Below are 27,275 nucleotides of genomic sequence, written 5' to 3' on the forward strand. Positions count from 1 at the left end.
TGCCCAAAATCACTTAAGTATTTGGTACCTTACCATATTTCGTCTCTCACTTAAGTGTACCGTACCTTATGGTGTTCCTTAGTTACTCTATCTCTCATCAATCCGTCCTTTGTGTGTGACCCTATAGGTTTTCGCGGCGTTGGCAATTATATTAAATCACACATTTAACATAATAAACAGTGAGCGGTATCTAGCAACACATCACTGCTACCCAAGTCACGAAAATGTCATGTGATCTGACAAAACCTCATGTGATAATAGTTATGTGTATAATTACCCCTTTGCCCTTATGTCTATATTGAACACAAGGTATAGACCGTGTCACCCTTGTCCAGTTCAATATTGGGCCCATAGACATTTATCCTATTACGCAGGATTGGCAAATTCCATCTAGGACACTCATGTCCCTCAGCATGCTTCGTGGAGTACCCATCAACTGTCTTTATGGTTATCCAGTTACGGACAACGTTGGATCAGCAACAAAGCACTCGACTCTACATCTAGGATCCATAGTGGTTTCAGGTCGAAGAGTGGTATACACTATTATCACCATGAGAATAACTTATGACACTTTGCATAACTTTCTATATAGTATTCTCATAGCGGGTCAATCCGGTATAAATATTACTCCTAATATTCATACCTATGTTTAAGACTTGATAACTCTTTATCCATGATCCATGAGATGTGATCATCAGTCTACAAACATAATAGTCTTAATGCTTTAATGTTATCCCACTTCACACTAAAGCTCGACTACGGATACTTTAAGAATAGTGCCCTTGTGTTTAATGTGTTCTCATGATTAAGTCACACTTAATACATTAAACGGACTATCTATTCTAGGGACTTTATTAATCAACCATAATAAAGAAAATGCCTTTAAATAATTCGATACAAGTACCAAAAGTATTGGCCTCTAGGGCTTACACCAACACTGCTAAATATCCGTAAATGCATGATCTTTTCAACAAACCGATAATCTAATACTATCGGATTTTTCACCATTTTAGGAAAACTTCGATAAGATCCATGGTGATATTTTAAAACGGTATATTTTTCCACACACCATCAGACATTTATATTGACCTACCAAATTTTTTCATTGATACCGCATTTTTTACTTTAATACCGGATTTTTCGGGCGATATTTTTACCTAAAAAATTGACAGTGTATTTTTGGTATTATAGAAAATTGGGGGATGCCAGATCCATTTGAAAGGGTGGAAGGACAAAATCTCCAGCAAGGGCAAGACTGCAGATGTACAAAAAGCCAAATCCAGGGACATTGAAATGAAACATAGATGCTGCATCATTGGCCAACCAAAATTGCTATGAATTAGAGCCACTTTGAGAGATGATAAAGGATCATTGATCTTAAGCCTTTACAGCATATCAAGTAGGCATGCCATAGCCTAAGGAGGTCGAGGCAGAAGCATGTTGATGGCATTAAAATGGCTTCAAAATCTGAACTGTTGACGAATGATTATTGAAACTGATTGTCTCCAAGTTGTGCATTCTCTGTCAAATCGGAACAAAAACAACAACACAAAGTATGGGAGCTTAGTACTAATAGGCCTACGTTTTAGAGTTTAAAGTCCTTACTTTAGTTGCAGCTTCTTGAATCAGCCCTAAAGAATAAGGGCCATACTTTGAAGTGATCAAGTATATACCAAGAATGCAGAAGAATACATCTAGTAATTTCTTGGAAAATGGTGATTCTAACAAAGTGAAATCATGGATAAGAGTATAAGACTAGTGTCAATTTGATGAAAATTGCAGACTCTATTAACTTCTGTGTTAAGTTGTATCCAAAGTATAAGTTTTTTAAAAAGAAAAACAGAATACAAGAGTCTAGATAAGCATGCGTTACAATGTTAACTTGATTGTAATAAGAAATTTTACTCATAAAGAGTAGATTCCGACGAGGAAATTTCAATTCAAGCCATGTACTCTATTTGCTTTAGAGTTTCTTCAATGTTGCTTTCAAGTGTGGCTGAAGGGTAACTGTATTGGTAGCCATCTCAACCTCATAACAAAGATTCCCTTCAACGAGTCGAAAACACCTTTGGATCCCTGTAACCTGTATCAAATGCATACCTCATTTTAAGTCTTAATAACACAAAAGCAGAATAAATGATTAGTTGATGTTGATCCATTTCAGCCACTACTTTCTTCTTTTAGCATTGGACACAAATATAAGAAAAAAAGTAGCCATATTTGAACATTTCGATCATAAGCATGACACACAAGACATTGGTATTGTTGCATTTGTGAAAGACTATCATGTTAAATCACCTTGGAAGCATTTCCCACAAGTTCACTCTGAAGCTGTATCACTTTCTCTTCAATGTTATATGTCCCTTTCTGGAATTTGATAGCAAAAAACACCAGTGGCGTGCGTGTCAGGAGCAAAACAAGACAGCCGAAGGGAATTACAAAATGAAAACAGAAAGTAAAACCATTCATTTGGACCTATAAACAACTAAGTAAGCAGGATTTTGATGTCAAAACTCAAAACTAATCATCAATAATAAAACATAAAACCAACCCAGAATTTTGTTTGATGAAAAAAGTAACCAACTTTGAAATAACATATCCTAATATAGAAACATGAATAAGATATAAGTAATCCATTAAATAACTTGTACATCAAGCATGAAGAGTAAACACTCGTATTGATCAATGCAATTTAGGAACTAATCAACCTAGTCCCTCACATAATCAATATTTCAAAATGATTCTTGAAATTGCAAGTAAGGAACAAAAAGAAGGAATTAGGCCTGGCCAAAAAAAGTGATTTTTTTAAATCAAAACTAAATCAACTTTAGCCTTCAAATCAAATCCATAATTTGTAGCATAGCATACAGAGTATAGATACAAAAACAAATATGAATGAAAATAGTCAAAAGCAGTGTATCCTTGAAACAAGTACCTGAACTTCAACAAGACCATTGCTTTGAGCAATGACAACTTCAATGGTTCCATCAGGTTTAGGACGCCAGTATCCACTCTCAGAATGCATAGGCTCTCCAGAACTGAGTTTCCATGTCTTCTGAGTGTACCCTATCACAGGCTACACCCATTTCACACAATCAATACAGAAAGAAAAAAAATTAAGGATCAAAACCTACCCATTAATAAAAAGGAATACTTTGAGAGACCCAAATGAGATTTATAAAGAAAGAAAGAGAGAAAGGAAAACCTTGTTAGGTGGATGATAGAAATGGAGTTCTTCACCATAGGAGAAGGAATTGATGGTGGGATAGCCTCCTTCTCCTTGTCCTCTCCATGTTCCAAGAAGATAAGAGAGTGGTGCCACTGATGGGTGATATACCGGCAACGAAGATTCCGGTGCCGGAGAGTCAATGTTTGTGTCCATTTTTTATTTTATTTTTATATTTTGTAAAATGTGTAAGAGAGAGTGTATGTTATTAAATAAATATGTAATCCATTATCTACGATAAAAACTAAATACTGAAAATTCCAAATTCAACATATTCTCTTTACATGCCTAGTTTTTTATTAATTCAGAGGGCTTACCGTCTAATTACATATTTGTTATTCTCTTTATCCCATGATCCAGTTGATAATTTTATATTGATTAAAAAAAAAGAAAGATAATGATATTTTCATTATGCATAAACTCTAAAATATAATGTCAAAATAACACGAAAAATTATGCACTCATAATAAAATTATGAAATTCTCCAATTTTAAAATCATTAAACCCTCTTTCTAATGCAACTAACTGCACCCTCAAAATACTTACGAAACTCAAGTTACGAGCGAAACATGATGACCAACGCATGATTGAAATTGACTACGCCTCTGGTATAAAAACTAGCAAACTGCTATTGTTGTATCATCCCTAGACCCAAATTCTCTACTTCAAAAGTAAATATTACCGGTTTAGATTTCTAACGCAACTGATGACATCTCAAACCGACTTATGAAACTCAAGTTAAGCCTGAAATAAGGACGGTCAACCCTGTTATATGTCTACTTGCGATTTCCTGCGTTTTCTCTATGTTGAACATATTCGAAACTCGACTGTTTTTTTCCTATTTGAGTTCTAACTGCTCCAAAAATACATAGGTCAGACTCAAAACAGATACATACCTTGATTCAATTATTATTAAGAAAACTTGCCCCCCAAAGGACACAAAAATGATTCATCATACAATCATAAGGCAAGACAGGAATCAAAAAATAAATATATATTTCTAACCTTATGCAAGATATTCAAGAACATGGCAGAAGGGTTCTATCTATCTATCTATATATATATATATATATATCATAATTCAATTATTGATTTTTTTCCAAATAGCACAAACACATATCATCAATCGATTGATAACCTCAGAGGTTTTAGTCAAATCCCTTTGGTCACCAACAAGGCCATAAACTATACAATATAAAATATAGAGATATGAGTCACCCAATTTAAGGTTTTTCTTATCATACGATCGATTTCCAAAGCCTTGTGCAATGTCGCTTCCCAACTTTTCTAATTTTCCCTTAACCTAATTCTGCATCTAACTTTAAAATATATAATAACCTAATTTTTATCCCAAATCCCAATTGGACTTCACACTCTCTTTACTCAACTCACCTCTAATTCTAACAATTTTAAGTAAAATCTCAACTTTTATTTTTATTTCAAAAAAATTATATGTTTCAATTAAATATCACATTTTTATTTAATTTAAATAAAAATATCGATTAAAGAATTATTTCACAAAAATTCATAAAAACATGAATTATCTCTAATAATTCTAATTACTCCAATTATTATTAAATAATTAAAATTATCTAAATATCTCTAATAATTTAAATAAATCATATTTTATTTCTCCAGTCTCAAACTCTATATTCCAAGTAATTATTAAATTACTAAAATATCCATAAATCCATCAAAACACCAAAATAACACAAATAACACACATAAACATTACAATAATTAAATAAAATATTAATTTAAAAATTAAGGTGTTACTGTAACTCCTAACATACTAAGAAAACTCACACATGCGCGCTCGCACACACACACACACATTTTTTAAAGCCTCTCTTTACCTAACAAAACACCTAAAAATATTTTTAAGGCATAACTGTTAATTAGGGGATTATCACCTGATTGGGAGAAAAATTGGAATTGTCTAATTGATTAGATTTATATCCTAATCGGTTAGATGAAGCCTAATCAATTATATAATCGATAATGAAAGTTTTTTAATGATTGGTAATGGCTATATATTAAAACTTTCATTTTTGGACACAAATAATCGATTATTGCAAGTATCTAATTGATTAGCTAATCGATTAGGTCATTTAAGATGCCCATGGATTATTTCCATTTTGAGCCAAATTTTTTCCTATATAAATGAGGCTTCTCTTCACTTTATTACACACCATAATTTAAGATTTTCCTAAGTATTCACAATCTCTCTCTCTCTCTTCCTCTCTCTCTAAATAGTCTCTTTTTCACCAAAGTTGTCTTGGTGCCTTGAGAGTGAAAACTGTATGTGAGGAAAGAATTATAGTGGTGTGATGCCAATGTTGTTATTTTCAAGAGTATGATACTCTTGAAGAATTAAGTTTGGTTCTTGAGATCAAGCATTTTCAAAATCTATGTTTGCTTATAGAACACATTCTGGAAATGTTCTGTTTGGTTATTAAGATTAACTTGTAAAATCTCTACTTGGTTCATAAGCTCAGCCTGTGATAAAGATCTCTTTTGGTTGGGGGAATAAGTCAGTGTAAAATCTCTCAATTCACTTGTATCAAAGGTTCGTGGGCATAACATGTAAAATCTCAATATTATAGTCAAATCTCAAGAAGATCTGTTGAGGACACGACTAGTCAACATTAAGCCGAACCTGGATAATTCTCTAGTGTCATCTCTCTAACCTTTATCTTTTAAATTTCTATCATTACTATAATGTTGTATTTTCCGTTGCTTTTATTTTTGATTCTTGGAAATACTAACATAGTTTACATCTTAATTAATAAAACCTCTAAATTATTCACGATTTTTGAATACCATAATTCACATCTCCCTCTTGTGCTTGGATCCACTTGCCCAACAAGTATAACTTTTGACTATGAGCTTTTATACTCCTTATATAATCATAAGTGTTGTTGTCATCAAAACACCAGGAAAGTCACCAACATTAGAATCATCACCTTTATATCTACAAGCAGTGGGCAATTAATTTTGGAAAGAAAAGTACAGTTAGAAGACACATGCGACTTTTATAGATTTATGGAAGAACTCTATAATAGAGGGTTGAATATGATGGAAAACCCTCTCGAATAAATCAATCTTGATATTATAAAAGAGTTCTACGCAAATTCTGAACCCTTGGATGATAATATCATGATATCAAAGGTATCTGTTAGTAAGAGGGCGACAAGTTCTGGATGATAGGGAAACCATACATGAGTACTTAGAGGACACTTTTATGGAAAATCTAAATGAGGTAGACCCCCTTCTCAAGGGCAATTATAAGAAATAACTAGGACTATGATAGAATCACCGCTGATATATGCATTGGAGTTGAAACCTATTAAGTATGAAGATTGGGCCAACCTATATTACTCAAAAGATCCAACCTCACCACTGAAGCCAAATATGGTTAACCTTTATCCTATCTAATGTCACCCCTAAACTCAACACCTCTTAAATAACCCTTTAGTCAGCTCAACTTACCTAGTAGATTTTGACCAAATAAGAGATAAACATATCAAAAATCATCTCAGATATAATTTGGGTGTTTATGCACTCAATTTGATAAGAACCTTTAGTCTTCTCGGGATTGATTATTGGACTCTATAAAATGTTTGAAGTATATCTCCTAAACTACCACCATCATTTCCTAGATACAAAAATGGATGAATATTTTACTCAACCTATTGTATGACAAGAAACCTTAGACAAAAAAGTCGACCAACCATTCCACCTGCAACACCCCAACAATAATAACAAGAACATGTAAGCCTGGATATTCTTTATCAAAATCTACGTACCTACTTTATTCATACCTATAATACTAAGGATGCATACCACAAGAATTTTCTTTACGGAAAATGATTTTATGAGTAGATTGGGACTATGGGTTTAAGAATCCCATTCTCCATATGATTATATACCTACACAAGAGGATTTTATCAATGATTTACAGTGACTATTGAATAGGTCATTTTATCCAGAAGATCATAAATTTGAGGCAAGTGGAAGAGACAATGGTAAAATTAATGTTGAAGAAGAGGAATACAAGGACAAAGAGGAAAGTGAAAAGGAAGAAGAATAATGGGTTAGTGTGAAGAAGAGGATGATGAATGAGTTTTTATTGTAAATGTCATAATCACTATGAAATTTATCTATTTTTTTAGATAATTATGACTGAAAATTTTGTGTGTTTGTTTTAAGTCTTTATACATAATACTAACAAATGCCATGAGCAAATGGAATTTCGGACATGTTAAGTACGTGTCTTGTCCAAATTCCTAAAACAAAACATATGATGAACCCTTGGAATTAGTCTTCATATATATGGTGTGTTTTAAGGTGAATTCAAACAAGTACATCAGGTACCATGGAATAATGAAAGAAGTTGGCTAAGTGGGCTATCTTGTGCGCTTAGAGCACTCAATTGCTCTTTAATGGCTAAGAGAGCCTTATTATTTTCTTAGCATCCTCTAATGAAGATTGGTGGTTAAGCAAGAATTTTTCTGGCTAAGTGAGATTCTCTATAACACCATCTCTATTCATATGTCCTGAAGACAAACCAAACTTTTCTATAGGGGTGGAAGGCAAGGATGATTAAATCTGAAGCCTACACAAAATCTATGATGTTTAAATTATTTTCATGATTAAGTACTTGTTTGAAAATTTTGAAAAATTCAAACAAAAGAAATTGTCTGTTTGTAGATGGTTCGATTGAATTGAAAATCTAAATGCATAGGAATCACAAAGGCTGGGTTGGTGACAAAAGTCAGGAAAAGTGACATGATAAAAAGGTTTTTCTTTTAAATGTTATATTCATGATTGATATTTGGTTATCTCTGAATTATAGCATAACCATAAACTAATTGCTTACAAAAAGTTTCATTTTAGTGTTGTCCAGTGAAAACATGTCAATGAAAGTCAAGAATCATATAAACCTAGCCAAGTGAGATGTGTGCAACCTCATGTTTATATAAATAACGAGAGTATAAATTCATACTAACTATGTACATTTTGCATCGTTTTTGCTATTACTTGGTTAATTTGAAGTCATGAATATAATCAAGGCATTGTTTGTTATTGAATGAAAGACTACTTGACCAAAAAAAGCCTATATAGTGAGGGTGTGATCCATTGACAACCTCTTAGAGCCTAAAAAGTGAAAAAAGTTATTTCAACGTTATAACCTTTAGTCAATTTTAAAAAGAAAAACAATGCTCACCATATTATCTTAAGGATAGAAGAGCACTAAAAAATGAAAGGGTATGTGAAACAATAAAGTATAGGAGAAAAGGAAAAGTTTTAAAAAAATCAAGTAATAAATGGTGAAAAGAAAGAAAGGGATATACTTTGACAAAACAAAAAGAAAAGAAAATAAATAAAATGTTAAAGTATACAAATATAAGAAAGTCACCAAAAAGAAATTATTGTAAATTGAAAATAAAATAAAATAGACTCTTTGAAAAAAGTGATATACCAAAAAGATTTCTCTCTCTTATCTTTAAGCTTTTGGAATCCAAAGAAAAACCAATATTGTTTGTAGCCCAGCCACGTTACAACTAAAAGAAAGACCTTAGAGGTCCTTGACTAATAATGTATCTTGTGACACCGCTTAGATAAAATGCAAAATGTTTTTTATTATGTTTATGCATTCTCCAACAATGAGGGAAACACTAATCTTTTTTAGAAATAATCAGTAAAAATATGATTCTAATGAGTAATTGACTGTTGATCTTTACATGTTTTGAAATCTTACTTTAGTAAAACAAAATTTTCATCTTCATGCTATGGTTTGATGATAATTATAATATTGATTATGAACTTGCATTGTAAAGAAAATCATGTAATAAAATGATGTTTTTTCAAAAGTTCCTGATCAAGTTATGTAACTTCTTATGAAACGTGCATTTTGAGCTTTTTTTTAATCATTTGAATGGATTTTGTTTGAGGAAAAACAAAAGGATATCTTGGGGAGAGTTGATAATTTCCAAAAATAAGTTAATTACATAGGCACTTATTAAAGTATTTTATAAGTAATCAATGAAAAAACTCTGGTATATAAATGAAAAGTGATAAAATGCATGTTTAGACATTTTAACTGTGTATTAACTAAAAACATGTAAAAAGGATGAAAAAATCACTAAGTAACCCAAAGACCAGGCCAAATTACTTTCCCAACAAATCAAGACTCGATAAGCCTAGAGCATAGGTGCACTTAGCGAGCAAAGGTATGAACCTCGCTAAGCCAAGAACACAGGCGTGCTTAGTAAGCAAAGGCGGTTCATGACTTCAGGGTTAAGTTACTTCAAAGTGAAGGAATGATTTGGTGGGTAAGCGATTGTGGGTGGTGTTCTTAGCAATCTAAGGTAGTAAGAGAAGTTGTAAGTGAGTTGACATTATTTATCCAGGAAGAAAGTAGGCTCATTAAGCAAGCTTGTGTTGTGTAAAGCTATGATGAGTAAGCATATATAATTTTATATTTTGTTAGGGTTGATGTATTTATCCTATCACTTATGTTTTGATCTTGACCATAGTGTTCTATGTAATTCTTCTTAAGTTTTAATATTGATGGATTCTTCGTTCTTAATGCTTGTTTTATATTAGTTACCTAAAACATGTTTACATGGTATGAATTGCTATTTGAAAGGTAATGGTCATTACTAGATCCAAGTATTTCATCAATTGGATGCAAAAGTATATACATATATTAAGGTTCATTATTTGTTTTAAATGTTGAAACTTAATGTTAATGTATTGGTTAATAGGCTGAAAGATCGTCTATTAGGTAATGTTAATAACTTATTAGAATTGCATATTACTAGTCAACAATACTACATAAGAATAGGTTAATAAAATATATCCCCGACAAAGTTTTCTCACTATTAAACAACCAAAAGTTAATTTAATTCTTTGATATTTTTAAATTTCAAGTATTCACAACATAATCAACCATATGATAAATTAAGCTTAAAGTAATGGAAACTATTGAACGGTATTTGAAACACAACAAATCCCCGTGGAGATGATAAAAATGCACTTGTTATCTGCACTACAATAGCCTCGAGGGGTGTGTCTGATCATTGCCCCGTCATTATTAGTTATGCTAAAAAGTTTTAGGGACCGAAACCTTTCAAATTGAATAATCATTGTCTTGGGAACTCTTGTTTGTATGAGGTTATCCAATTGAGCTGGGCTTCCTCAAATTCTTTTGGTTGGAAATCTTTTATTATAAAAGATAAGTTTAAGTGTTTGAAGAGTGTTCTGAAAGTTTGGAACATATGTGTTTGGTAATTTGGATTTTTGGGTTGATGAGTTAAGAATAAATGTTAATGAGTGGAATCTTAGAGATGACCAAGGGTTGTTTCTTATTAAGGATATTTTTGCTAGGTTTAGATCCAATTCGGAATTATGGTCCTTGCTCTAGATTAATGATTCTCTTTTGTTCTAGAGATCTTAAAGTATGTGGCTGAATAAAGGGGTGTTAACACCAATTTTTCCATGCCTGTGTCAAAGATAGGATTAAGAAGAATATTATTTTGTCTCTTCAAGTATGATATGTTTGGGTAGAAGGTGTGAGTCAGATTAGGCAGGAAGTGATTAAGAACTTTTCTGATCATTTTTAGGAACCTATGTTGGATAAGCCCCATTTGAATAAGATATCTTTTTGGTTTCTCTCTTTGTCGACTGTGATATTTTTTTCGTCTCTTTTTCTTTAGAGATTAATACCATGGTATCTCTATGTGACAGGAATAAAATCCTTGGCCCTGATGATTTTAATCTTTCCTTCCTTATGAGGTTTCAGTATCTCTAGAGGGAGGATATGGGGACTTTATTTGATCAATTTCATTCCCATGCTTCTCTCCGCCTTAGTTTTTTCTCCTATTTTGTTATCGTGATTCCTGAAGTAGAATCTTACTCCCAACTAAGGGATTTTTGGCCTTTTTCACTTGTGGGTGGCTTTATAAGCTCATTTCCAAAGTCTTGGCGATCAAGTTGGATAAGGTTATAGAGAAACTTATCTCTTCGAACCAGTATTTTTTTTCAAAAAGAGACTATTGGTTGATAGGGTTGTTGAAGTTAATGAGATTGTGGACCTTTCCAAGATATCTAAGAAAGGTTGATTGATATTTAAGGTGGATTTTTAAAAGGTTTATGAATATGTGAGTTGGAGTTTCTTGAAGTATATGCTTTATAGATTTTGTTTTGATCAATCGTCACGTTCTTGGATGTGTGCCTTTGTTTTTTTAAAAAATAACAATTTTAGTTCATTGGAGTCCGACCCAAGAGAATAGTAGTAAGAGAGGATTTAAATAAGGAAACCCTTTAGCTTATTTACTTTTCTTACTAGTTGTTGAAGGCTTTAGTGGGATGTTTTCTAGGGATTTAGAGTTATATATTTTTTCACAGTTAAGAGTTAGGTCTTCTGATTTGGTAGTCTTTCAGCTTATGTATGATGAGGATGCCTTTATGCATCGATGGATGATCTTTGACATATCAAAGTTATCCGTTAAGGTTTTGAGTTAGCCTCAGGTATTAATGCAGTCCCCGAGTTTTTAATTTTAATGAGTTTCTCCATTGTAGATTGGATAATATCCCCTTTTATCATCTTGGTCTTCTAGTAGGTGTTAATCCCTATTATGATTCCTCTTGAGAACCTCTTATCAACCTTATATTAAGGAGGTTGGTTACCTGGCGCCAAAAGTATGTTAGTTGGGGGGGGGGGGGGAACGTTATTTTACTAAACTCGATCCTTAATTATATACTTATTTTATTTCTTTCTTTTATGAATATGCCTTTTAAGGTGTGGAAGAGAATTATGAGACTTCAAAGAAGGTTCCTTTTAGGGGGAAATGTGACATAAGGGTTCCTTGGGTTCCCTAGTCTAAGGTTTGTAAACTTAAGAGTTTTGGTGAGTTGGGGTCCAGAATCATTGCTTGGTTAACTTAGATTTACTAGGTAGGTGGCATTGGAGATTGTTATCCCAAGATACTGGATTGTGAGTAGATATATTATCTGCTAGATACAAGGTCCTTGTGATTTCTATTTGGAGGGAGAGAGGTACTTTAATCTTCATTTAGATATGCCCTAATGAAAATGGGTATCTTACCTAGGTTTTAAAGCTAGTGATGCTTCTGAATGGTTTGTGGAGGGAATATGCAGAAGACTAAGGGATGGTTTAAGCACCTATTTTCAGTGAGAGGTTTTACCTAATTGACCATAATCATGGTAAGTAAGTAGGAGAAGTGGCGGTATCTGATATGGGTCTATTCAGGTGGAGTGGATCTTTTTTTAGTAGGAGTAGGAGTTAGTGGATAAATTGTTTCATATTCTACAAGAGGACACTTTCTTGCCTGATAGTAATTGTTGGGTGTGGAAAAAGTGGAAGAATGTGGTTTATTCGATTGCTTTAGCTTATCTCTCTCTCTCTCTCTCTCTCTCTCTCTCTCTCTCTCTCTCTCTCTCTCTCTCTCTCTCTCTCTCAGTAAGAACAAGCTTTGCCCTACCCCCCCCCATTAGTATGAAGGATTGGGGTTTTCCTTCTACATGGGTTAGTTGGTATCCTTACAAGGTAGTTGTCTTCTCATGGAAGTTCCTTTTAGATAAGTTCACATCTAGAGAAAATATGGCTAAGCACAAGGTTCTCTTAGACGCTGATGTTTTATTGTCTTTGTAGGGGTGCTATAGAGTCAGAATCTCATTTATTTATCATTTGTGGTATAGTTATGACATTTAGGTACACGATTCTTAGATGGCTGGGTTGGTCTTTGTTATCAATGAGTATATTATGTCTTTATTTGAGTATTTTGATGATTTAAGAGTTTTGGCTAAATATAGAAATCTCAAAATAATTTGTTTTTTTTCAAGTTAATTTGTTAGAGGACTTGGAGGTCACGAGCATTACCTTGGCATAGAAATGGCTTCAGGAAAATCTTAGAATTACTTTTGTGCTTTTTCTGCTTTGTTGGAAAATCTTACCTTTATTATGAGTGAATATCGGCTTTGAGTTTCTATGATCTAGTTGGGTGGAGTGTTTCTTCATGTTCTTGTGGAGATTTACGTTTTTGAGTGTATGTGGTATGTGAAGTTGAGTTCTAGCTGTGGTATTCTTTGAGTGTTGTTTTCTCAGTTTGTTTTATTTGTCAGATGTTGTGTTTTGAAGAGTGTCGTGGCCATAAAGGTTTTTATTTTTGTGGAGTCTTTGTGGTTGTTGTTGTTTTGTTTGACCTTTGTCTATTTTGTTGCCACTAAAAAAAATAAAAATAAAATTGTACTCTGTTTGATTTCATGCTTAAAAATAAAACATCTCTCAAGTGGACTTTAACAACAATGACCTAAAAAACTCTTTTCATGACATTCTAGAAGTCCATGGTAAGCATTATTTTAGCAAAATAACAATAAAAATATTTAAGAACAAATATTTATGTTGCCAGCTTTTTTTTTAAATTATTTTTATAGTGTTATATATTTTTGTATAATTTTTTTTATAAATAACTTCTAAAATAAAACTTCAATGAAAAAATTGATTTAAATAATTATTTTTAACATGTTATATTTAGGTATTTGATCATTTTATTATATATTTTTTAAATATCAAAATTTTCAAAAACAAAACCACTTAAATTTAAACTATTTTAAATAGTTTTTCATACAAATAATTTATTAGATACATATTTTTGAAAAATTGTGATTTTGACTATATTTTAATATTTATTAATGTGCATTTATATTATACAATGTCAAAATTAGTCTTTCAATTTATAAAAAATAAAATTTAAAAAACAAAGAAAGAATCCATTTTTTAAGGATAAAACAAGCATACTCATATACTTGTAATCTAGGCAATTGCATTCTTAATTCAAATCTTTAAATTTGAAAATGATATTTCTCAACTAAGCATATGTTGTTGCAATGTCAACAACTAGCTATAAAAAATAGGGTTAAATATGTTTTTGATCCTCATAAATATAGTCATTTTCAATTTTAGTTCCTCTAAAAATTTTCTTTAAAGAATAATCTCTCTAAAACTTTAGATTCACACCATTGGTCTCTGATGTTAAATGTCTCTAACGGCACATGTACTGTTAAAAGCATTTAACGTCAGAGATCATTTGTATGGATGGAAAATTTTCAAACGATAATTCTTTCAAATAAAATTTTAAAAGGACTAAAATTTAAAATGACTATATTTATGAGAATCAAAAACTTATGGATGATGCTAACCAGTGCCCTAGGGCATTGGATAAGAAACATTAAATGGTCTTTAATTATAGTTTTATTATATTGAAAAAAAAGGTAATTAAATATATGTAAATATTAAGTTGACTTAAATTAACTTATAACTTATTCATCCATTTTCTCTCTTATAGTACAAAATTTATACATAATTTATACATGTACATAAATCAAATTAAAAAATTCATAATAAACTAATAGTAAAATATTGAAAAAATAAAATAATAACTAAAAAAACTCAAATACAAATTTATATTCAATTTAAATATTAAATACAAAGATTCAAATATTTTGATAAAATTAAAAAAAACTTAAATAAAATATGATTTAATCTCCATACTTGTATCACCAACTTTAACCTCTACCAATCCTAATATATCAGTAGCATATTCTTATGTCAAAAAACAAGTAAGTAAAAAAATTAATGTTAATTAGTAACAAATATACATAATCTTATTAAAATTAAAAATTTAATGAATTAAAAAAAATGTGTACCTAAACTTTTGAAAGAAGAATTGGATTTAAATTTGCATCTGCACAAATTTTCTTTTTCTTGCTTGTCTTCTTTTTTTCTTTTCGGGGACATGTAACAACATTATGTTCTTGACCTTTGCATAATCCACAAGCATTCATATTATGAGATAACTCTTTTCCACTTTTAATGCGTCTTCGTTTGGGACAACCTTTGTTTTAGAAATTGGAGGACAACGAACAATTTGTTGTGAATCAAATTCATTGTTACAATCCATTATTTGATCCCCAACTACATTATCATCTTTGTGTAATGCTTGAAGCCGCCACAGTGATGACAAGTACTCAGAAGGAATTTCATGACAATCTTTATGAAGAAAAATACTAAGAATGTGGCGATACAATATCCCCCAAAATTTAAATAGCTTGCAACTACATGTAGCTATCTTACCATCCCAAAAGACTTCATATTTCTGACTATTATCATCTTTATAAGATTGCAACACTAACACATTACCATTCTTATGATGAACTGAATATTGGATGGACCTTTCAAACTCATCTTGAAACTTCTGAAAAGAAAAAAGTATTAGAACACTATAAGCTTGCTCTTGTAATGATGACATCATCTTCATATTTGATCTTTTGTATTTTTCTAACATTATATCAAGCTCTTCTTTTTACCTAATATCATCAATTGATATATCAACCTGAAATGAATTTAAACTATTTAATATGAAAACTCGGAAATAATAAGTACTAATATAGTTGAAAATATCTCATACCTGTTTTGTAAAGTCAGTTAAACTTGTGTGAGAATTTATGAATCTCTTAATGAATTCGTTAATACTCTTTGATCTTCTCGTGGTTGTCATTCCACCAAAGAAATATTCACAAAGGTAAGCGAGTGTCCAATAATTTCTAATCTCGTACAATCCTTTCACATGTTTATTTGTCTGCAAGTTATACTTAGAAATAACTTTTGGTCATTGATGCTCAAATTCTTCACATGTTTCCAACTTATACAATCCATAAAAATCAGAACACCATTTTGCATATTTGTCTTGAAGTATAACATTAAACCAAGAACTAAACTTGAAAGTTATGTGCCATATACATAAACTATATTTTGTTGATGACATTTCTTTTGTGATTGTTTCTTTCATCAATAGATCTTGGTCAGTTAATATAGCCATCAGTGACTTCTTCATCAAATCTATAAAAGTCTATAAGAAGGAATGAATAAACAAATTAAAGAAAATGGATCAAATCATCAAATAAACAAACAAACAAAGCAATAGTTACCTTCATTAACCAACAAAATGCATACATTGTTTCATTTCGTAAAAATGTGCATCCAAATAGTAGTCTTTCCATGACTATTCATACCCACAAAAATCACAAATGGCATTTCATAAGAATTTACCTTGTATGTAGTATCAAATACAACAACATCACCATATTTTTTATACCAATCAAAACAAGAAGTAGATGACCAAAAAATATGCTCTAGCCTTTTTTCTTCATCAAGTGTATAGGAATAGTGAAACTTTGAGCAACTCTTTTTTGCATTCTCACGATACTTTAGAAGATCCATTGCATCACTTCCTTCAACTTTTTTATTGGATTTCAAAAAAAGATTGCGAATGTCTTTTTCAATAAAGGGAAGATATCCATGCTTCACATTTTTCTCTAACTCTAAGACACACACTATTTGTCTAACCGAAAGTCCACCTTCTTTTAATAATAAAATACAATCATAATAATTTTCTAAGATAGTTCGATAACATGGTAAAAAGTGCACCTCTGATTGGGTTAGTAAATCATGATTATCTTCAACAACAAACGTTGTAACTCGCCACTCACTTGGAAATATATTTTGAGGCTTTTGTAGTTTAATTCGTAAATGAGCTTTACACTCACACTTTATTGATTATCTTTTTCTCTGTTCTTTTGATGGGTCTATGTCTTTCGAGGAAATTCTACCTTCACGATGACAAAAAAAATCACGCCAACCAATAATTCCATCTTTTTTCTTTACGAATCTATCTTTTCAAATTGAGAAACCATGATGATATGCATATCTCTTGTAAAAAATAAAATGCTTCTTCTTCAATGAGAAAAATTTGACCAATAAAAGACACCATATTTGTCTGATCGCAAACTCCATCTTTATCAACTTCTTCTGAAAAATTATTAATCACAATATTCTGACTTGAAGGTATAGGATTTTCATTTTCAAAAGTTCCAATTTTTTCAACTTCTAACATGTCTTTCTCCGTGATATTGTGATTAAAATTGTCAACAATTGTTTCGGAATAACCATTCTCTAAAAAAAAACTTCTATTGGGTATTCATTAAAATTAAAATTTCTTCTATTAATAATATCCATTGTTTGTTAGCTACAAATAAAAATAATATAAAAATAAATTATAAAATAGTATTATTAGTGTTGGAAGAATAAAACAAAAAGAATAAATCTAAAAATAAATAAATCATATTTCACAAAAATAAACAACTAAAATTACATTTCATATTAAAAAATATAAATAAACAAATAGATATCCTATTAAAAAAACAAATAGAATATATTCTTAAAAAAATGAACAAATAGAACATACCTGCATGTAAAACATCAAAATTTAGCAGACATATTATACACTTGATCCACTATCATTATGTAAACTAGCTATCCAAAGATAATTATTGTTTTTTTGAAATTAAAAAATTGCAGACATTGAAATTAAATATGATGGGCATTAAGCAACATTAAATGAAAATGTAAAGTAATAATATCAGTTAATGTTCTAACGCCTAATTTTTATTTATTATGATTTAGAATTTTTTAATTTTTATTGTCTTAAATAAATCTTTTAATACTCTTTATTTTCTAGTAGATCCATATTGTAATTAAAGATCCTTAGTTAGCATTCCCCAAAACTTATTTAACCCTAAAAAGTAAAAAGCATTACATTTAAAGATATCAACTTTTAATTAAATAAATGCACAATTTTCAAGAAAAGTTTTTATATTTAACTCTTAACTTATATTCTTATGACACATGTTAGTATTATACTTGCATATTATATTATTCTTATAACTCTTATATCATAACTAATAAGACTCAAGTTGAAAGAGATTTCGTCCTACCACCCCCTTATACCTGACACTTCCCTATTACAATGCTTTTATTATATTATTCTTGCATATTAAAAAATCATTTCACATTTCTATTTTAACATTTTGTAGTTTTTCAAAAGTTATGTGATTTACCAAAGATTTCGAGTCAATTACCGAAAATTTAGAAGTTGTGTTTTCACTAGCAATTTATATATTATACCGGATTTTTCTTTAAAAAAATGCATTTTATCGATAATTTTAAATATTTGATAAAAACACGTATTTTTCATGCATTTTTACTAGATATTTTAAAAAATATGATTAAACCACATGCATTTTTTTACCAGTGATTTTGAAAAAATCTGGTAAAACTGCATACAAGTATATCAAATATTTTTTAAAGAACTGGTAGAATAAAATGTTGAAGATGGTAACCATGTTTTTCAAAATATATGGGAAAGTCAGGTTGATTTATGGATTTTAAAAAAGTTCGATAGCTTTTTTGTATTTGTTTTTTTTTCTAGCGAGGACCAATGGACGAGACAATGTGATTGCATCGAGACATACTGACATAGTTGAGAGTGCAACTATAAAAAGCTCTCGTGTTGGGGGAGATGGCGTTGAGGATTCACATATCTAGGAGAGTAAATTAGTCCCCATCGATTCTCGCATGAGAAAGATGGATTAGGGGTGTTCATGGTTTATGAACTGCACTGAACCAACCACATTTATAGTTCAGTTCAGCTTACAATAATTATTTCAATAAAAATGCAGTTAACTCTTAAAATGATTTCAATTCAGCTTAAAACTAGTTTATAATCAGTTTATGTTTATAAACTAGTTTATAATCGGTTTGCAATTATAAACCAATTTTATAATTTAAACTCTTTTAAAATCAATTTTTTTAATTTCATAAAAAATAATTACTTTAAAAATCTTTTTCTTTATAACATTTGAAAATATTTATTTAAAAAAAATTATTTATAGAAAAGAATTAAATTTTTTATTTTTCTAAAAAAAACAGAAAAAAAAATTGAAATAATTTTTTTTTAACAATTTCTGGATTTTTTTAAAAAAAATCATTTTAATTTTAATTTATTGGGAAAAAAATCCATAATAAATTTTTTTCAAAAAAATATAAAATTTAGAATAAAAAATTATATATTTTTTCAATATAAAAAATTTTAGAATAATAAATTTAAAATTTGGGAAAAAATGTTTTATTTTGAAATTTTTATTTTTCAAAAAAAAAATTCTAGAATTTTTTTATTTCGGAAAAACAATAATTTTTTTACTGAAATTCTTTTATTTATTTCAAATTAAATTATATTTTTTTAATGAATAAAAAAAATTCAAGTTTTTTTTATTTTTTTATTTTATGGAATACAAAATATTTTATTTTCAAAAAAAAATTCTAAAAAAACTATATATTTTTTTAAAATTTTATTTTTAATTTTCAATAAAATCTCTTTTATTTTTCAGAATTACAAATATTTTTGAATTTCTATTTTTTTTTCACTCTCAATAATTCTTCTTCTTCTTTTTATAAAGAAATTATTTATATAATTAAATCAGTTTATAAAAGAAAACTGGTATGAACCGGTTTTAAATTGAATTAGAATGTTTGACTTAAATGATTCAGTTCATTAACCATTTAAGTGGTTCAATTATATTATGGTGCAACGCAATTTAGTTTAGTAATATAGTTTGATTAACCATATTTTTGCATATCCTTATTGGGGATGATGAAAGTAATATTAATTAGAGAGTAAAATTAGAAAAGATGCCTTTGAAATTGAAATGAATCATTCATTTTAGAACATTTTTTATTCCAAATAGATTATTTATTCTGGAACGAAAGGAGTACAATCTTATACATTTGACATTTATGACCGGTGATGAAACAATTATATTATTTGGTTAATCATTTGGTTATTGAAAAGACATTCTTCATATAGCTTTTACGTGGGAAACAACAAAATAGTTAATTTGAAGTAACTTAAAAACTGAAAAGTCACACAACTTTCAATACTTCTAATTCATTATCATGCATATCAATGTTAAAATCTTCAACACGTTACTTCTTCTTTCTTCTTTCTTCTTTCCGTAAACCCTTCATCTTCCTTCTTCTTTTTGTAAAATCTTCATCTTCAATACTCTATAGTTGTTGACGCCTTCTTCTTCAACATCATCAATATACCATGTTTATTTCTTCTATACTTGCTTCGATTGAATCATGCTTATTTGTTGCTTCAATCTTTAGCTAACATTTGGACACCCCTTTTGTTGTTTCAGCATACAAAACAATTTAATGGCTCGCCCAATAGAAATTGCAGGGATATCAACGACTCAAAAGATTTATAGAAAATAGTTGTTCGGTGTAAAAAATCTTGGTCTGTGACAAGTACCTCCAACGAAGACCACTTGGAGATGGTTTTGCTTGATCCAGAGGTATGAATAATGCTCAGTTTTGATACAATGTTTGTTAAAGTTGTTTATTGCATTCAAAATGTATTCGTCTCTAATGTCCCGTATTATATTTCATTTTTTAGCGCGACATGATTCAAGTGATTGTTCCACCGCATTTGGTTTCGAAGTACAACCCTGAACTTGTTGTTGGAAGTGTCTACATCATGCAAAATTCCAAGGTTTTCAATAATGATTTCTCTTTTAAATTAACCACTCATTGTTTCAAGTTGGTATTATATGGATCAACTTCGCTAAAAAAACAGAATTGCCTGACATCCTTGTAGACCATCTCAACATACTTGGTTTGGCATCCATAGTTAAGGGTAGATTTCAATCTAATATGTTAGTTTGTAACGTCAAATTAATATTGTTTTTTATATATATTCCACACCTGGCTTTGATTCTTACACAACTTCTGCATTTTATTTTTGTTAGATATTGTTAGAGGAGTTACTGAAATAACTCAGACCCAAGTGAATGTTGATAATAACAAAAACAAGGTTGTTTTTACAATAATTGATATGAGGTATGATGCTAGTTTTTCTATGGTTAGAATCAAGTTATTTAGTTTGATTGATTTCTGATTATATATTTACCTTATTATGTGCTTGGTCATGTCTTTGGCTGCAGCAAATGTTTGGTTCAATGTACTCTTTGGGGCCAGCTTGCTTTATTGTTTTACAATTATTATAAGATCCACAAGGAAGATGGTAATGTTATTGTACTTCGGTATAATGCAAGGATAAAGAGGGCTCAAGGTATTATTGTTTTCTATTTGTATTATTTACTATAGTATGTCATTTTCCTATACAAAGATTTACCAATCTATTATTAACTACGATTTTCTAATGTACATGTATTGAAGAAGGTTTTCCCTTGAATGTATTCAACGCATGGAATGACACTAAGTTAAGATGTTAACATAGTTGAGATTAAGAAGCTAAAAGAAAGGTAGTCTACTTCTAAGACAAGTGCCTCTGATATTTCTGATTACTATTAAAATAGAATTTGTTCCAACTCTTTTAATGATTTTTTTCTTTGTTATATATCATAGTCTTTAACGGGGATTACCTTTGTTATCTTCGTCTAGTCTGCAAGTTGAATTGAACCAAAACTCACAATATTTTGAGTTTGATAAGTTTATATGGAAAGCTAAAATTTTAAGTCTTGATGAAATCACGAGTCTTTAACCTGTAACAACTTATACATGATAAACCTTATTTTTTACTTTAACATTTTATAATTAGAAAAACTATACAGAGTAAACCAGACTAACACATGACAAAAGAAATCCACCTAACCATCTCCAAAACATAGCAACTATAAACACAAGCAGAAACAAACATAACATTACAACAGAACCATGTCATGACTGCTATAACAGGTTCGAAGAAGAAGTTGCAAACAAATCTAATTAATTAGACTTGGTATGAGTAATAACATATTGGCACAATCTTGCACATGTACTTTACAATTTATAACTCATTCATATTTTGAGGTGTTCCAGCTGTAGAACCTTCTCATACTGTGGATTTATTGGAACTCTCCAATAAAATGGATTCACATTATTTGTCCAGTAAACAATTTGCAGCACTGGCCGACAAAAAAGGAAGAAAAATCTTAAAGAAAGAAGATCGAAAAACACAAAGTTGATGAGAACGATATCAACAAAAATGAAGGTCGTGAAAGCTATTGTGCTCTATCTAGAGGGCGTATCAACACACCACTATCTGATATAACTTCTGGGGTGCTTAATGAAAGAAACCATAATGCACATACACAACCAATTGGATCTACTCTTCCAGCTAAAAAAAGACTGAATGTTGGTGTAATTCAATCTATGTCTGTTAATCTCTTTAATCAGTTTGTATATGAGAATCATCATAATGCTTCTTCATCAAAAAGTAATATGCCAACACAAGGATCTGCAACAGTCTTCTCAAATACAATGATGAATTTTGAAGATTTGTCCACAAAATAACTTCCAGCATCATCAAGACAAAGAAGGAAAATAATGATGCAAGAAAGAATGTCACACAGATACAGACTTGGTAAGAACATTATCAATAACAATGGAGGTCGTGAAAGAATCAATTTTCCATCCAGTTTTCATATCAAAACACCACTAATGAAAGAAACAAGAATATTCATACACAGCCAATTAGATTTGTTCTTCCATCTAAAAAACAATTGAATGTTGGCATTATTCAATTTATGGTTGTACACCTATTCAATCATTTTGCAAATGAGAATCATAATAGTTCTTCTTCATCAGCAAGCAACGTGCCTATACAAGGATCTTCAACGTTCATTATTACTCCAAATGGTAACATTGAGAATGATGATTCTGGTGATGAAGACTCAACAGATAATTCACTGAGCGACAGTTCTTGTGAATTCCAAAATGAAGATGCAAACTATGACACAAGTTCTGATGATGAAGAATACTATGATCCCAATTCTACTTTTCTAGATACTGGAAATATAGGTACGTATCATTATAACAAATTTTAAATCTTCATTAAGCATAATTTACATATTAACTTGACGTTCATCATAAGCGACTTTCACTTTGCTTCAATTATGGTATATTGTTGTTGTTAAATATCATCGTATTATTTACTATGAAGCAATTACTCAAAGTCATTTGGTTCAACAGTTTTTGGTTCAACAGTTTTTGGTTGATGGATTTACTATAATGGAGTCACAAAGACTGAATTATATTTGCAAGCATCAGAAAAAGCTTAGAGTTTCTAAATACTACAATTTAGCTGGATTAGAACAGTCCGCAAACACACAAGGATCAAACAAAGGTAAAAGAGTGGTTTTACCGTCAACTTATGTTGGAAGTCGGAGGTACATGGAACAACTCTATTTTGATTGAATCGTAATTTGTAGCCATATTGGATTTCCAGATCTTTTTATCACATTTACTTGCAATCCAAACTGGTCTGAAATTCAAAGATTTCTTAAGAAAATTAACTTACATCCTTAAGATCGTCCATATATCATCTCAAGAGTCTTCAAAAATAAAGTTTGATGAGTTTTTGTGTGATTTAACAAAGAAGCATGTCTTAGGGAGAGTTCTTGCATGTAAGTCAAATTAAGGTCAGTTGACTATAATTATCATGTTGTTCCACTATGCATTTTAAGTATTTTATATGCACCATTTAATACTATATTCACTTATTTGGAGATATATACACGATTGAATTCCAAAAGCGGTGTTTACCACATGCACATATTTTGCTATTCTTGCATCCGTCGAGCAAGTGTCCAACTCCAGATGATATAAACAAGATCATTTCAGCAGAGATACCAACAAAAGAAGATGATAGGAAATTGTATCACCTGGTCAAGACACATATGATTCATGGTCCATGTGGTTTAGCAAACACATATTCACCTTGCATGAAAAACGGAAAGTGCTCTAAATACTTTCCCAAAAAATATTAGCCTATAACCATTGTTGATCAAGATGGATATCCTGTGTACAGATGAAGAGAAATTGGTAATATAGTGATGAAAAATCACGTTGTTCTTGATAACATATATGTCGTTCCGTATAACCCATATTTGTTGAAGAAATTTCAAGCACACATCAATATGGAGTGGTGTAATTAGAGTACTTCAGTGAAGTACTTATTCAAGTATATCAATAAGGGGTATGATAGAATTACCACTGTTGTTGTTCAAATTGAATCTGACGGATCTTCTGTGATAAAAAATGTTGATGAAATCAAGCAATATCTTGATTGTAGATATGTCTCACCAAGTGAAGCATGTTGGAGGTTTTTTTTCATTTCCTATTCATGGTAGGTCTCCTGCAGTTGAAAGGATGTATTTCCATCTTGAGGGTGACAATTCTGTTTACTATATTGATTATAAGAGGATAGATGAAGTGCTTGACAAACCAACTGTGAAAGAATCAATGTTTATTTCATGGATGGAAGCAAACAAGACATACCCAGAGGCAAAAAACCTGACATACTCTCAATTTGTTTCCAAGTTTGTTTATGAAAAAGGATACTGATGTTGGAGACCACGTAAAAGAGGCCATACCATTGGCAGACTAATTTGGGTTCCTCTAAGTACATGTGAGTTGTATTACTTGAGGATGATGCTAACAATTGTCAAGAAACCAACTTGATATGAGGATATAAAATATATGGGTGGAAAGGTTCAGGATAGTTTTAGGGATGCATGTTTTGAAATGAGATTTCTTAATGATGACAAGGAATATGTTGCAATCATAAATGAGGCAGAGAATTGGGGTTCCAGACATTTTTTGAGAAAGTTATTTGTTATTATGCTACTATCAGGTACCATCAATAGACCACGACAGGTTTGGAAAAACTTGGAGGACATTATTTGACGATATTCTCTATCAACAAAGACAAAAGACAAATAATATAGGTAAATAATTTTTATTTAATTTTTCTAAATACATTATTATAAATGTAAACATATCAATTAACTATATGGCAGCGATATGTTAACACCCAAATGTGTCGTTATTAAATTTATATATCACGATGAATTTGTAACTTCTACATTATATGTTGATGTCCCATTATATAATTTTGTTGTTCCATGTCTTATTTATTTTTGTTGTTCCATTATATGATGTTTGATGCATGTATTATTTTGATAATGTTGTTCCATTTAATTTCCTATATGTATGTAGCGCTTTAATTTTTTGTATGTATGTATGTATTATTTTAATTTTCATGTTCCTGTATGTACGTATTATTGGCCTGCGTCTTTAACTTATATAATAGATAGATGTTGTAGGTTTAAAATTGAGGTGGTTAATGTTTTTATTCCACGAAGCATGTTCCATTTATGTTGTTCATATGGATGTAGTCACAAGGTGTTTATATAAAGCGATGATTGGTTTATTTTTGACAGATTTGCAGTTGACCAACACGGAGATAAAAAATTTGACATTCATTGAGATTGAGAATCTGTTGCAATCAAATTGAAGAAGTTTGCATGAATTTTAAGGTATGCCTTATCTAGATTCATATGTCACAAGACACATTTTTTACCTTATCTTTTGTGATCCAACTTAAATATTCATTTTTACTTTATATATATATATATATATATATATATATATATATATATATATATATATATATATATATATATATATATATATATAATATATATATATATATATATATATATATATATATATATATATATATATATATATATATATATATATATATATATATATATATATATATATATATATATATATATATGCCACAAACTTTATTTGGTAAGCATTATATAATTTGATATACTTCTTCATGCAGTTGTAGGATGTGGTGTGTTGTTATTGGTTGGTTGCTGCAATGATGAATTTCAAAGCTTTATGGTCTACTTAAGAGATAACTTTCAATATGTTTACATGTTGCGCTATAAAGTTTATAATAACTACGTATTATTAAAAGTGACAGCTATGTTAACTTTGTTGTTTAATATATTATTTGGACAAAAAGTTTAACATTCGGTGAATTATATTAGCTTATGTTTGTGATGTATAGAACTGTTAACATTCCGAACACAGGAATTCAAATTTGATAAAAGATTATATATTGTAACTATATGGATGTTAACCAACTGAATACATGAATTCAAACTCAACAAATAAGGAATAGATATATGTAATGTGAATCCAGACGGGACTTGTGCGATAGCACGAGTTTCTTACTAGTACTCATTTCAAAGTAATTGGAAAAAAATTTGGCTTTTAATTTTTAAAATTAGTTTATAAATCTATTTTAAAAAATTGGGATTGGTTTATGGCTTTTCATAGAAGAGAGAGTTTGTTACCGGTGGTTTTCAGGATTGGTTGGGTTGTTGGTTTTTTTTTTTGTTGTTTTTCTTTTAATTTTTTGGTTGTATAAGAGTGAGCACCCCTAATGCTTATTTTTAATTCCAAGTTTTCTATTGCCTATAAAAAAATTACTTTTAAGAAGGAAATAGCAAAAACAAATAAAAATTGGAGATTGTGTTTTTGAAAACTATTTTAGAGATAAAAATTTGAAAAAACTTGTTTGATAAGTATGTTTTAAAAAAATATGTTTTTTCATAGTTATTATTTTTTATCATCTATTTTATTCTATTTATAAATTAGTTTATTTATTTTAAATTTAAATAAATTTAGTATTTTTTTACTTCTTCGTAATAAAAATTGATGAAGAGTTTATTTTTTTATTTATATTTTTAATCTATAAATTTCTATAAAAAATTTATATAATAATTTGTCACGTTTTACAAACAACTGTTTAAAAATAAAGCCATCATTATTAAATGTAAAAAATCAAAAGAGAATCAAAACATTTGTAATTAAAATGAGAGAGGAGCAAAAATGAAATTAAGTCTTGATTTCGTGAACCGAATAAAATAAGATTAATTTAATTATGGATAAATGCATCTTTAATACATTATTCATGATATTAAAATAGAAAAAAAAATTGAATATGAATCATGTTAGAAGTTGTAATTTGATGTTCTAATTGAAAGCTAGCGTTCGATTAGGTCGAAGCAGCTAGTCCAAGTTGTAGTAGTAAGTTGTATTTGACAAAGTCGGATATAACATATAATAGTGTCGAAATGTAATTTGTGATTTTGTATTTTATGTTTTGGGGTTGAGTTGGTTTGTATAGTTCGGGTATGAGCTTTAGTTGCCTATGTAAAGGGTCTTGTATGATGTAAATTGTGAACTTCACTC

The 27,275-nt window shown here is 29.9% G+C and overlaps 1 protein-coding gene and 1 long non-coding RNA gene across 3 annotated transcripts; one reads left to right on the forward strand and one right to left on the reverse strand.

Annotated features, from left to right (window-relative positions):
* Positions 1-1,765: 1,765 nt before the first annotated feature.
* LOC127090987 (peroxynitrite isomerase Rv2717c) lies at positions 1,766-3,487 on the reverse strand. Its single transcript, XM_051029476.1, has 4 exons — positions 3,206-3,487; positions 2,936-3,076; positions 2,299-2,367; positions 1,766-2,083 (listed from the first exon to the last, which is right to left on the reverse strand). The coding sequence occupies exons 1-4, from the start codon at positions 3,380-3,382 to the stop codon at positions 1,964-1,966; spliced, it is 507 nt and encodes a 168-aa protein (XP_050885433.1). The 5' UTR covers positions 3,383-3,487; the 3' UTR covers positions 1,766-1,963.
* A 16,615-nt stretch (positions 3,488-20,102) lies between these two features.
* LOC127090988 (uncharacterized) lies at positions 20,103-26,056 on the forward strand. 2 transcript variants are annotated; one of them, XR_007791840.1, is made up of 9 exons: positions 20,103-20,261; positions 20,354-20,509; positions 20,611-20,850; positions 20,963-21,053; positions 21,158-21,285; positions 21,393-23,635; positions 23,724-24,943; positions 25,439-25,534; positions 25,855-26,056. It is a non-coding gene; the product is annotated as an uncharacterized LOC127090988 (long non-coding RNA). The 2 variants fall into 2 exon arrangements; XR_007791841.1 differs by having other exon boundaries at positions 20,103-20,509; positions 21,192-21,285.
* Positions 26,057-27,275: the final 1,219 nt, after the last annotated feature.

This window comes from Lathyrus oleraceus, chromosome 6, assembly GCF_024323335.1.
Source record: "Lathyrus oleraceus cultivar Zhongwan6 chromosome 6, CAAS_Psat_ZW6_1.0, whole genome shotgun sequence".
Lineage (NCBI taxonomy): Eukaryota > Viridiplantae > Streptophyta > Magnoliopsida > Fabales > Fabaceae > Lathyrus > Lathyrus oleraceus.

Coding starts and splice junctions, on each gene's coding strand:
- LOC127090987 (XM_051029476.1), bottom strand. CDS start 3,382: ATGGACACAAACATTGACTCTCCGGCACCGGAATCTTCGTTGCCGGTA. Junction 3,077..3,205: donor TCTATCATCCACCTAACAAG/GTTTTCCTTTCT, acceptor AAATGGGTGTAG/CCTGTGATAGGGTACACTCA. Junction 2,368..2,935: donor ATGGTCTTGTTGAAGTTCAG/GTACTTGTTTCA, acceptor ATCAAATTCCAG/AAAGGGACATATAACATTGA.